At 43.1% G+C, this 14,573-nt stretch overlaps 1 protein-coding gene across 1 annotated transcript; it reads right to left on the reverse strand.

Annotated features, from left to right (window-relative positions):
* Positions 1 to 4,505: 4,505 nt before the first annotated feature.
* LOC132057727 (uncharacterized) lies at positions 4,506 to 9,327 on the reverse strand. Its single transcript, XM_059450333.1, has 2 exons — positions 7,776 to 9,327; positions 4,506 to 6,144 (listed from the first exon to the last, which is right to left on the reverse strand). Exons 1-2 carry the CDS (start codon positions 9,030 to 9,032, stop codon positions 4,906 to 4,908), a joined length of 2,496 nt encoding a protein of 831 aa, XP_059306316.1. The 5' UTR covers positions 9,033 to 9,327; the 3' UTR covers positions 4,506 to 4,905.
* Between the last annotated feature and the right edge of the window lie 5,246 nt (positions 9,328 to 14,573).

The following is a 14,573-nucleotide window of genomic DNA, read 5'->3' on the forward strand; positions in this document are numbered from 1 at the left end:
GGCAGCCCCAAATGATATCCCTAAAGTAAAGGTAAGTAAGCTTGTGATCATGCACTTATGAAGAAGAACAAATTTTCGCGCTAAATAGGTAAGCAAAAGCCAATCCGTCTCTACATAATAAATCATCATGTTATTTAACCCATACTTTTAGTTGATCCTCTAAAACTAAGTCAACGGAATGTATGAAGGTTATTAAAAGCGAAAAGGTTCGTACTTTGCAATTCACATGCCAAAACAAGGTAAGACTAATGTGTTTGCAGAATCAAATAACTAAATCGTGTTGAACTTAAACAAGCAGAAAACAAACCATAGCGAAAACGTTAAAGAATATCACTACCACGTAGAGCTTTGAACTAACTCATGCTTAAACACGAAACATTGTAGGAAAAATCACTTAAAAAAAAACCTAGAGGAAACACAATATCATACTAACATATCCTATACAAAACTAATCAAAACAAGGAAAAACAAAAAAGAAATGCTAAAATTAATAGAGTATTACCTGCTGTGGGTCAGCGAACGGGAGCTACGTCGAGTTGCGAATCTATTTCACCACCGAACGTAGGGAACTAAAACTAAAATATTTAACTTTCAACTTAGAAGTTGTGTAATTTATTAGAGATTTTGGGGGTATCAAAGCGTGGTCTTCAAGTTGGATATTTATAGAACCCCAAACAGCTGGGTTTTGAGAACTTGGGTCGATGTGGGACAGACCTAAAATGTGGATTTCAATTCAATTTTTGGAGAAAATTTGAAATCTTAGTGAAGACAAGGTGTGTGTGTGTGTGTGTGTGTGTGTGTGTGTGTGTGTGTGTGTGTGTGTGTGTGTGTGTGTGTGTGTGTGTGTGTGAAAAAGTGTGTGTGTGTGTGTGTGTGTGTGTGTGTGTGTGTGTGTGGACAAAAAAGCCAAAAAAACAATAAAACCATTGCCCTAAATGGAGAAGCAAAGCTGCGAGGAGTGAAAACCATTAGGAATTTAGCCGGAACTAGTAGTTAACGTTGGAAATCACATGGGAGATCGCTTTAGCGTGGGTTCGATTCACTAGGGATTAGGAGTCTGCTGGGTTCGTTTGGTTTTGCTGTTGTTTTAGCTGGGTTTGTTGAAATTGATTGGAAAAAGGGGTTTTGGGGATTAAAACAAATAGGGCTGGGTATAGAGGATTGTGGGCTGGTTGGGTGGGTCCAAAATAGTGATCGTGACCCAAATGTTTCATTTAACCATTCTCTTAACCAAATCAATTGAAAATAAACATTTTGGAATTAAGCATTCTTTAAAATCAAACCAATTGAGATGAATTGTATTCAATTAATTAATTAAGCTTCTTGACTTTAACAAGGTAAAATACCTATTTTTTGCAAATATGGGCTAATTAGAGTAATTAGATTGTAAGTGACTTTAATTTGACAATTTAAAACATGTATTAACTTAAACACTTATTTTGAACGTAATTATTTTGAACGTAATTAATACTTTAAAATTATAGGTAAGATATTTTGGGAGGTTTTGCCAAATGAGATGGCAAATAACGCCAAAACTAGTTAAGAAAATATTTTGTTTGATTTTTTTGAATAGTATTTCACTCTGTTTGAAAATCAAGAAGCTTGACTAGTTAATTTAAATTTGGAGGGCCAAAATTGGGTATCAACCACTGCCCCTTCGTTGTCCAGGGATGATGAAGGCAACCCTGGGCAAGGAAATTTGATAAACCCTATTTTGTCGGACCATCAATTCATCTCTTTTAAAAATGACACGAATTTGAGGAATATTGAGAGACTGAGGAGTCTAGAACTGGATTGAGGGGAGTTTGGATTACGACCGAGCTCTGGTATTGATTTCGCCTATATATCCCCGGTATCAGGAATCAAGCCGTATATAGTTCGACTCGATCGGTAGAAAGGGATATTTCCTTTTGCGGAAGTAGCCTTTGGTTTGAGATAGGTGACAAGTGAATCTGAGTATGGAAGAGAGGCTTTTAACTTCTTAGTTATGAATGTGGCATGCTTTACACTCATAACTGAGTCTTCACACGGACATAATTTCATGTACCTCGAGTATGTCATCACCTAGATTAGAAATAAAGAGTAAAACTATTCCAACATAGACTCAGAAATTATACTGGATGCGAAACTTGAAGAATGGTCAAGTGACCTTTGACGAGTAACCTACAAGCCTTCTTACAGGGTATGTAGTTTGAACGTGGTGAAAGGTAGATCCCCTCGACTCTCGACCAAAGAGTTTCGAGCCCTCTACAAATTGCCCTCTAAATGGAATAGAATAAATACGTAAGTCTCATGATATATATATATATATATATATATATATATATATATACATATATATATATATATATATATATATATATAGTAGAAAAAGTGTGGAATAATAATAATACCCCCAGGGTCTAGTCTGAGTAATACAAGAGCATCTAAAAGGGAAATAATACAAGTCTGGAATAATAATACATAAAGTGTCTATGTCTCTAAATAGAAATAGGACATAATGATAGAGAAGTCTTCAAGGCAGCGAATGTCCATGCTCACCCTGGAAACTCGAAGATAATGCTGAAGCGACTATCAGCCACGTGTAACGAAGAGGATCCAACTCGATACTCGCATTCATAAAGGAATGCGCAAGTGCAAGTGTCAGTTAGTACAAAAACAAGTATCGGTAGGCATCATCAGCCGACTAAGCATAGCTAACACAATTAAGATAATAAAGCAAGATAGGCAGATAAACCAACAAGTATAAATCAAACATAATCGAAGCCAAGTACACGTCATCGCCTAAGTAGAGCATCTAATCCCAAATGTGCCAAGTCTCAATATATCAAGTCCGAATCCAACATCACAAGTACAACACCAAAACATCTCAAAATAAGCCATGGTGCAATGCAATGCAATAATGTATGGATGCAATGCAATGCCATGCAAATGTTGTGTACACATGTACTCCGGACGGAAATATCGACATCTCGGTAGCACAACCCAGTGTGACTCGCGAAGTCTAAGTGCCACCCGTCCCGGATCTTTGCCCAATAGACAGATGGGACCCCAGATCTTTGCCCACAGGGGGTTCTCACCGGCACCACTCTGGGGGACCTGCAGAGTCCATGCACTCACTCAATCAACGATTCCGGAACTAACATCAGACATCGGCTATCTCACGTCACTTAAGTTAAAATCGAACCCATCTCATCAAAGTGTTTCATCAAGTATCATCAGTATCTCAACAATGTATCATGAAAATGAGAGTGCGTGCAATGCATGTATCAACATCAATAATCATGCTCAATATCACAAGTACCAACAATGGGTACGCCAACAATATATCCGAATCACAAGTACCAGCAGTGGGTACGCCAACAATATATCCGAATCACAAGTACCAACAATGGGTACGCCAACAATATCATAATCAAGATGGAACAACAATCCAATATCTATCAACAACTCGTGGCATCAAGCCAACACAATAGAACAATCAAATCACAACACAACGGGGTGGCTAGTCCCAACACACAACAGGGCCCAACCTAAGGCAATATCCAACCCAACTTCATACCCGAAGGTTCACATGCTTTCTCCGACAATATAATCTAAATATATGCTTCGCTATACGAAGTCTCACCAAGGGTAAGCCATAACCTACCTGGATGGCGAACCGCAAACACCAATAACTCACTCTTTTGCCTTGCCTTTCCGCTGAGCCTCAGAGCCAAAAAAGTCTAAGCATAATCGAAATCTAGATTAGAAATCATGAAGAATGATACTAATATTGCTATCATTCAATTTAGGTCAAATCTAACCCTAGAATTTGGGAAAAACGGGCCCACAAGGTCAAAACGGGAAATTCGGAAGCAAAATATCAAATTAAGCACTAGGTGATCATAACCCAACCACTAATTGCTAAATTAACTCATAGATTTACCCAATTTTGAATTTGAAGCAAAACCCCAATTTGGGTATAAACCCTAACTCTTCGATTCCAAAAATCAACACTAATAATGGAAGATATATGATTAACAACCTTAGATTCATCAAAATCTAGCATAAACCCCATCAATTTCACCATTAATAAGCCTAGAGAAAATGTTCATCAAAACCCACTTTCATCTTCCATTACTAAGGGATTATTAAAGGAAAGGAGGGAATCTATTATGATTAGGATTAATGGAATAGAAAGAGGATAGCAAGATTTACCTCCAAGAATATTCTCCAAAATATCTCCAAGAACAGTTCCCAAAAGCTCTAATTTCGAAATGGAAATAAATGAGGGTCTAAAGGCTTTTAACACTTCATTAATTATACACACTGCCCGTCACCCGCTTTGGCGACATCGGGACCGCCCCGACGGGAGCCAAAGGTCAAGCCTCCTCAATCGCTTTGGCCGGTCAAGCCTAAAAATGCTTGGACCGCTAAAAGCGGGTCATACCGCCGCATCGTACCGTCGCCGGTGCCGCCAAAGCGGGCACCAGACACCAGAAAACTTACCCAAGTTTCACAATTCAATCCGATTTTCCGACTAATTCCCGAGGCCATCTGCTCACATACCATACACATAGACACACATAAAAACACGCTACGAACGCGCCTGTGGCCTCGAAATTTCCAACGGAGGTCTCGTTGACCGAGTCAACCCCCGATACCTTAATTCCAATTTCCCAACCCAAGTCCCAAAATGCATCCGAGTGCATTGGGAACCGAACCAGATATACACACAAGTTCTAAACGACCATCCGGACCTCTCGAAATCGACGAATTTTTGAAAAAGGTCCGTTTACCCAAAAGTCAACTTTGGGTCAACTATTTTTCACTTTAAGCCTATATTTCACAAAAGTTGCCCGAATCCGATCTAGACACCTCGAGAAGCGTGCCAACGGTCCCCTCGGGTAAAAAATGAGCTAATCAATGCTCGAGAAAGGGCAAAAATGCCGAAAAGACTATAACGACCAAACGGGTCGTTACATCAGATACCAATTGAACCATCGCTCGTCCTCGAGCGAAGAAAAGAAAAAAGCGGGAAAATACCTGAATTGTGAACAACTGGGGATATCGGCTACGCATGTCGGACTTGGTCTCCCAAGTAGCCTTCTCAATAGGACGGTGCTTCCATTGCACCTTCATAGAAGCAATCTCTTTCGACCTCAACTTTCGAACCTGCCTATCCAAGATCGCGATAGGCTCCTCCTCATAAGTCAAATTCTCATCAAGCAATATAGAATCCCAACGAACAATGTAGGTACCATCGGCATGGTACTTCTTCAGCATCGAAACATGAAAAATCGGATGAACTCCCGCCAAGCCTTGCAGCAATGCCAACTCATAAGCTACATCACCCATACGACCAATAATCTTAAATGGACCAATATACCTGGGGCTCAACTTGCCCTTCTTACCAAACCTCATAACACCCTTCATGGGTGAAACCTTCAATAGAACCTGGTCACCAATAGCAAACTCCAAATCCCGGACCTTCCGGTCCGCATACATCTTTTGCCGACTCTGAGCTGCCAAAAGCTTGGCCTGAATAACTCTCACTCTATCAAGGGACTCTCTCAACAGATCCGTACTCCAAGGTCGAGCCTCGAATCCATCAAACCAACCAACCGGAGATCTACATCTCCTACCATACAAAGCCTCAAAAGGCGCCATACCAATACTCGAATGATAACTGTTATTGTACGCAAACTCTACCAATGGTAAGTGTTGATCCCAATGACCACCAAAATCAATAACACACGCTCTCAACATGTCCTCGAGCACCTGAATGGTCCGCTCGGACTGGCCATCGGTCTGGGGATGAAAAGTTGTACTAAGATCCAATCGGGTACCCAACTCCTCATGAAACGCCCTCCAGAATCGGGAAGTGAAGATAGTACCCCGATCAGATACAATAGAAATAGGAACCCCATGCAACCTCACAATATCCCGAATGTACATCTTGGCTAACTTCTCCGTGGTATAGGAAACCTGAACTGGAACAAAGTGAGCGGACTTAGTCAACCGATCAACTATCACCCAAATAGAGTCAAACTTGCCAAGGGTCTTCGGAAGACCCATAACAAAATCCATGGTAATCCTCTCCCACTTCCACTCGGGAATGGGCATCCTCTGAAGCACACCACCGGGTCGCTGGTGCTCATACTTTACCTGCTGACAATTACCACACTTAGCCACAAAATCAACTATATCTCTCTTCATCCGACGCCACCAATAGTGCTGTCTCAAATCACGGTACATCTTAGTCGCCCCCGGATGAATGGAATAGCGAGAGCTATGAGCCTCAGACAAGATCAACTGAATCAAATCACCAACACGAGGAACGCACACGCGTCCTCTTAATCCTCAAAATGCCCTCAGAATCAATCACGGCCTCCTTGGCCTCACCCTCAAAACTCTATCTCAAATCTTGTTCAATTTAGTATCCTCAAACTGATGAGTCCTGATCCGATCCAATAAAGACGACCTCGCCTCTATACAAGCCAAAATCCTGCCCGGGGCTGAAATATCAAGGCGAACGAAATTGTTGGCCAGAGTCTGAACCTCCATGGCCAACGGACGCTCGAAAACAATCAATCGAGCTAAACTCCCCATACTCACTGCCTTGCGACTCAAGGCATCAACCACCACATTGGCTTTCCCGGGATGATAAAGAATAGAGATGTCATAGTCCTTCAGGAGCTCCATCCATCGGTGCTGCCTGGAATTAAGATCTCTCTGGGTAAACACATGCTGAAGACTACGGTGATCGGTGAAAACCTCACAATGAACACCGTACAAATAATGCCTCCAAATCTTCAAAGCGAAGACCACAGCCAACAACTCCAAATCATGGGTAGGGTAATTCTTCTCATGAATCTTCAACTGACGGGAAGCATAAGCTATCACTCTACCCTCCTGCATCAACACAACACCCAAGCCCACACGGGAGGCATCACAATAGATCGCGAAATCCTTACCCTCCACGGGTAATGCTAAGATCGGGGTTGTCGTCAAAAGAAGCTTGAGCTTTTGAAAGCTCTCCTCACAATCATCTGACCACTGGAAGGGAACATCCTTCTGAGTCAATCTGGTCAAAGATGAAGCAATAGCAGCAAAACCCTTCACAAAGCGACGGTAATAGCTAGCCAAACCCACAAAACTACGAATCTCAGTAACAGTAGTGGGCCTCGCCCAACCCCTCACAGCCTCAATCTTCTGTGGGTCAACCATAATCCCATCCTTAGACACAACATGGCCCAAGAATGCTACAGACTCCAACCAGAACTCACACTTAGAAAACTTAGCAAACAGGCTATGTTTCTTCAACAACCCAAGAACAGAACGAAGATGGCTCTCATGCTCCTCTCTACTCTTGGAATACACCAAGATATCATCAATGAACACAATCACAAAGGAATCAAGGAATGGCCTAAAGATGCCATTCATCAAAGTCATAAATGCAGTCGGGGCATTGGTAAGCCCAAAAGACATCACTAGAAACTCATAATGGCCATATCTCGTCCGAAATGCTGTCTTCGGAATATCCTCCGCCCTGATCTTCAACTGGTGATAGCCTGAACGCAAATCAATCTTCGAAAACACCGAAGCACCCTGAAGCTGGTCAAACAGATCATCAATACGAGGCATAGGGCACTTGTTCCGAATAGTGACCTTGTTCAACTGGCGATAATCAATACACATCCTCATGGTCCCATCTTTCTTCTTCACAAATAACACAGGAGCACCCCAAGGGAGACACTCGGTCTAATGAACCCCTTGCTCAACAAATCCTGTAACTGCTCCTTAAGCTCTCTCAACTCAGCAGGTGCCATCCGATATGGTGGAATAGAAATAGGACGAGTGCCCGGATCCAAGTCAATACAGAAATCAATGTCGCGATCGGGTGGCATACCCGGCAGATCCGACGGGAATACCTCCGCGAACTCGCTCACAATAGGAATAGACTCAAGGGGTGGAGATGCAACCGTCGTATCACGAACATGAGCCAAATAGGCTAAACACCCCTTACTTACTAACTTCTTCGCCCGAAGGAAGGAAATGATCTTCTTCGGAGCGGGACTAGGAGTACCCCTCCACTCAAGCCTAGGAATGCCCGGCATGGCTAAGGTGACTGTCTTGGCGTGACAGTCCAAGATCGCGTGATAAGGAGAAAGCCAGGACATCCCCAATATAATATCAAAGTCCACCATATCGAGAATCATCAAATCTACCCAAGTGTCATACCCCATAAAAGTAACCAAACAAGACCGGTAAACTCGATCAACAATCACAGAATCTCCGACCGGAGTAGACACATGAACAGGTATATCTATGCTATCACAAGGCAAATCCCAACCAACGACATGAAATGCAGATACATACGAATAGGTGGATCCAGGATCAAATAACACAGATGCTGCTCTATGACGGACATAAATGGTACCTGAAATCACAACATCTGAGGCCTCTCGCAGGCCTACCCGAAATGAGTAACAATGGGCTCCACCACGCTCAGTACGAGATCCCCCTCTCTCACTCTGTGAACCACCTCTAGCTGGCTGGGAACCACCTCTAGAACCATGAGAAGCACCATGGCCTGACTGAGCGCCGCCCCTCTGAGAAGTCCCACCTCGACCACCAGATGATATCGGAGTCCTCGGCGGCTGATAATCCCGCCTGGGTCGGGGACATCTCCTAGCAACATGCCCAACCTCTCCACAAGAAAAACAGGTAATAGGAGACGAATGCTGATACACAGAAACTGAAGACCCGGATGAAGCAGCCCTGTCCACTGGTCTGGAGAACGAACTCTCAGGAGCTCTCTGCCTAGGTGGCTCACTGGGGGAAGCCTGTAACGCTGAATGCACAGGACGATCGAAATATGGCTGATGCGGCCTCGAAAACTGACCGGCGCCTCTCGAACTAGAACCACCATAACTCCCAGTCTGACGTGGCCTCTTGTCACCACCACCAAAAGCACGGGCCTTAGCGCCCTCAACCATAGAAGCATGCTCGATAATGGACTGGAAGGAAGCCCCCATAGACTCCATCTGAAGACAAGGAATTGGTAGAGAGCCCACTAGTCCCCCAACAAAACGCCTGATCCTATCGGCCTCAGCAGGGATCAACGGAGTGGAATAACGGGCCAGATATAGAAAACGGTCACATAGGACTCCAAAGACATGCCCCTCTGCTCAAGGCGAAAAACTCCTCCCTACGCGCCTCTCTCAAAGACCGGGGCACATACTTCTCAAGGAAGGCCCGATAGAACTGAGTCCAAATCAGGGGAGGGAAACCCTCAGGTCTGCAAACCATGAAATACTTCCACCAAGTGTTCGCGTTGCCGCGAAACTGGTAGGATACATAATCAACCCTGCGGGTCTCCACGATCCCATCCGGTATAGCAACTCGTGCATATCTAGAATAAACTCATAAGCATCCTCAGACGAAGTACCAGTAAACCTCGGCGGCTCTAACTTTATGAATCTCCCAACCAGGTCCTAATCAGAAGCAGTCATAACAACACCCTCCATGGGCCTAATATCATCACCAGGAGCGGGTATCGCATCAATGCGAGGAGCCATAGCTGCAGCGGGATGTGCTGCCCGCGTAGGTCCCTGCTCAGGGGTCTGCGCCCCAACCCTAGTCTGTGAACCCTCCGCCAGTAGTAGTAACACCTGCTGCCGCCTACTGGGCATCAAGATGAAGTAAGACCCAGGCCATGGTATCCTGCATGGCCTGATCAGAAGTAACCTCGGCCGTGTCCGGTTGGGCCACACCGTGCCGGAGCCACATCCTTGGGCTCGAGAGATGGAGATCTCTCTCGCCGCCGTTGTCCACCGCAGAGCCCCCCCCGGGCCGGGGCAGCCCCGCGGCCTCTCGCTCTACCGCGCCCTTTAGCTGTCGCTCGCCCTCGGTGCCGCCCGTAGCCGCGGCTCGGCACTGACCTCGGGCTATAGTAGCTCGAGTCCTCACCATCTGTGAGAGAAGAGATAAGAGTCAGATACCAATTTGATCTTTCCAAATACCAATTAGAATAAAGTAGCACGAAAGAATGAAAGAAAGTGAGATTTCCTAAATGTCTTATAGCCTCTCGCAGATAAGTACGGAGCTCATCGTACCGATCCATGAGACTCTACTAGACACGCTCTTGTATTATAGACCGGGTAACCTAAGGCTCTGATACCAACTTGTCACGACCCATTTTGGCATAAGCCGTGCGGGCACTTACCTTTCCCACCTCGGTAAGCGAACCCTTAACCCAACGATAAATAAAGACATAAATAATTAAATCGAGCAACGGAATAGAATAAATACGATAATATATATATATATATATATATATATATATATATATAATAGTGCGGAATAATAATAATAACCCCTGTGGTCTAGTCCTAAGTAATACAAGAGCATCTAAAAGGAAATAATACAAGTCCGGAATAATAATACATAAAATGTCTATGTCTCGAATAGAATAGACATAATGATAGAAGAAGTCTTCAAGGCAACGTCCATGCTCACCCCGGAAACTCGAAGAATGTCGAAGCGACTATCACCAACGGAAAGATCCAACCGATACTCGCATTCATAAAGGAATGCAGCAAGTGCATGTCAGAAAAAAATAACAGTACTGGTAGGCATCATCGCCCGACTAAGCATAGCTAACACAATTCAAATAATAAAGCTAGATAGACAGATAAACAAACAAGTATGAATCAAACATAATCGAATCCAAGTACACGTCATCGCCTAAGTAAAGCATCTAATCCCAAATGTGACAAGTCTCAGCGTATCAAGTCTGAATCTAAAATCACAAGTACAACACCAAAACATCTCAAAATCAAGCAATGATGCAATGCAATGCAATAATGTATGGATGCAATGCAATGCCATGCAAATGCTGTGTACACATGTACTTCAGACGAAAATATCAAAATCTCGGTAGCACAACCCAAGGTGACTCGCGAAGTCTAAGTGCCACCCGTCCCAATTCTTTGCCCAATAGATGGATGAGACCCCAGATCTTTGCCCACGGAGGGTTCTCACCGGCACCACTCTGGGGGACCCACGGAGTCCATGCACTCACTCAATCAACGATTTCGAAACTAACATCGGATATCGGACTCTCACATCACTCAAGTAAAAATCGAGCCCAGCTCATCACAGTGTTTCATCAAGTATCATCAGTATCTCAACAATATATCATGAAGAATGAGAGTGCGTGCAATGCATGTATCCACATCAATAATCATGCTCAATATCACAAGTACCAACAATGGGTACGCCAACAATATATCCGAATCACAAGTACCAATAGTGGGTACGCCAACAATATATCCGAATCACAAGTACCAACAATGGGTACGCCAACAATATCATAATCAAGATGCAACAACATATGTCAATATCTACTAACAACACGTGGCATCAAGCCAACACAATAGAACAATCAATCACAACACAACGGGATGGCTAGTCCCAAACACACAACAGGGCCCAACCTAAGACAATATCCATCCCAACTTCATACCCGAAGGTTCACATGCTTTCTCCGATGATATAATCTAAATATATGCTTCGCTATGCGAAGTCTCACTAAAGGTAAGCCATAACCTACCTGGATGGCCGAACAACAACACCAACAAATCACTCTATTGCCTTTCCCTTCCGCTGAGCCTCAATATCGAAAAAGTCTAGGCATAATCAAAATCTAGATTAGAAATCATGAAGAATGATACTAATATTGCCATCATTCAATTTAGGTCAAATCTAACCCTAGAATTTGGGAAAACGGGCCCACAAGGTCAAAACGAGAAATTCGGAAGCAAAATATCAAATTAAGCACTAGGTGATCATAACCCAACCACTAATTGCTAAATTAACTCATAGATTTATCCAATTTCGAATTTGAAGCAAAACCCCCAAATTTGGGTATAAACCCTAACTCTTTGATTTCGAAATTCAACACTAATAATGGAAGATATATGATTAACAACCTTAGATTCATTAAAAACTAGCATAAACCCCATCAATTTCACCACTTACAAGCCTAGAGAAAATGTCAATCAAAATCCACTTTCATCTTTCATTACTAAAGGATTATTAAAGGAAAGGAGGAATCTATGATGATAAGGATTAATGGAATAGAAGAGGGATAGCAAGATTTACCTCCAAATATCTCCAAGAACAGTTCCCCAAAGCTCTAATTTCGAAATGGAAATAAATGAGGGTCTAAAGGCTTTTAACACTTCATTAATTATACACACTGCCCGTCACCCGCTTTGGCGACACTGGGACCGCCCCAGCGGAGCCGCTACACCCCTCGTGGCCGGGGCCTAAAATGCTTGGACCGCCCCAAGGCAAAATGGTTACAGCGCGCCGTGGGACGCCGCAGATGCCGCCAAAGCGGCACCGTACACCGTAAAACTCACCCAAGTTCACAATTCAATCCGATTCTTTGACTAGTTTCTGAGGCCATCTACTCATATATCATACACATCAACACAACATAAAAACACAGTATGAACGCACTCGTGGCCTCAAAATTCCCAACGGAGGTCTCGTTGACCGAGTCAACCCCCGATACCTTAATTCCAATTTCCCAACCCAAGTCCCAAAATGCATCCGAGTGCATTGGGAACCGAACCAGAGATACATACAAGTTCTAAACGACCATCCAGACCTCTCGAAATTGACGAAATTCCAAAAAAGGTCTGTTTACCCAAAAGTCAACTTTGGGTCAACTCTTTTTCACTTTAAGCCTATATTTCACAAAAGTTGCCCGAATCCGATGTAGACACCTCGAAAAGCATGCCAACGGTCGTCTCAAGTAAAAAATGAGCTAATCAATGTGTGTCTCTTTGAAAGACGGATGATCCAAATCTGAGATAAAATTATTAGTAATAAATGCAGACTATACCTAAATATAAACTGCTTAAACCTTGTTTAATGTGCCACACTGAAGAAGGTGACGATCCAATTTGTATAAAGTGTCACTTTGAACAAAGTGACGGCCTAACGTGTCTCATTGAAAGGCGGACGACCCAAATCTAATGCGATATGCCACTTTGAACGAGGTGACGGCCCAACATGTCACATTGAAATGCGGACGACTAAATTAAATGTGATATGTCGCTTTGAACGAGGTGACGGCCCAACGTGTCTCATTGAAAGGTGGACGACCCAAACTGAGTATGATATGTTGATGGACTGCGAAATCTGAAATAAAATTATTAGTAAAAAATGTAAATATAAACTGTGTAAACCTGGTTTAATATGCCATACTGAAGGAGGTGACGATCCAAAATAATGTGTCACTCGGAATGAAGTGACGATCTGGCGTGTCTAGATGAACATAATAGATATGTCACAGTGAACGAGGTGACGGTCTGGCGAGTCTGAATGAATAACATAAAATATATGTCACGTTGCACGAGCTGACGGCCCAATATTGTCCCAAATATAATAGTAAGTCACCTCGAACGAGGTGACAGTCTAGCGAGTATGGATGAATATAATATGTCAACTTGAACGAGGTGACAGCTCAACATTATCCCAAATATAATAGTAAGTCACCTCGAACGAGGTGACGGTCTGGCGAGTCTGGATGAATAAAACATGTCAGCTTGAACGAGGTGACAACCCAACATTGTCCCAAATATAATATGATATGTCACCTCGAACGAGGTGACATTTCGGAGAGTCTGGAAAAATCAAATATAATGGATATGTCACTTCGAACGAAGTGACGGTCTGGTGTGTCTGGATGAAGGGCGGATGACTCAAATATAATAAGATATGTCACCTCGAACAAGGTGATAGTCTGGAGAGTATGGATGAATATTATAATAAATATGTCACATTGAACGATGTGACGGCCCAACATTATACCAAATATGACACGTCACCTCGAACGAGGTGACGATCCGGAGGGTCTGGAGGAATCAAATATAATGCGTGTGTCACTTCGAACGAATGTTGGTTTGGTATGTCTGGATGAAGGGTGGATTACCCAAATATAATATGATACATCACCTCGAATGAGGTGACGGTCCGGAGAGTTTAGAAATATAATAAATATGTCACTTCGAATGAAGTGACGGTCTGATATATCTCTATGAATGGCAGATGACCCAATATAATATTTCTTGCAAGATTGAGAATAAGTTAGCATGGATAAATGTAAAAGACAAAGAGTAAGAATGTAGTATAGCCGTCCGATTTGTGTCAGCGGATGGGCTTGTTGTTTCATATATCTGGTTGTCTTTAAAAACCCGATGTCGATTTCTATAAGATCAAGGTAAAGTTGTTAAAGTATTGAGAATGATAAGATTATTTAGTAAAATAAAAAGTAGAGTCGTAGCGTAGCCGTCCTGCTCGCATAGTGAATGGACTTGTAGTTTGTGAAGCTGGTAATATCTCTGGATGTCGTTAAAATTTTGATGTTCGTATACTAGATCCTTGGCGTCGGGAATCCTTTGTATTCGTAATAAAGTCTTGTGCATGCTTTCTGTCTTGCGACCTTGAACTTTGAACTTTTGGGAGAATCCCAGATTTGCCCCGGGTTATTGGGGCAAAAAGATATCACC

This window comes from Lycium ferocissimum, chromosome 5, assembly GCF_029784015.1.
Source record: "Lycium ferocissimum isolate CSIRO_LF1 chromosome 5, AGI_CSIRO_Lferr_CH_V1, whole genome shotgun sequence".
Lineage (NCBI taxonomy): Eukaryota > Viridiplantae > Streptophyta > Magnoliopsida > Solanales > Solanaceae > Lycium > Lycium ferocissimum.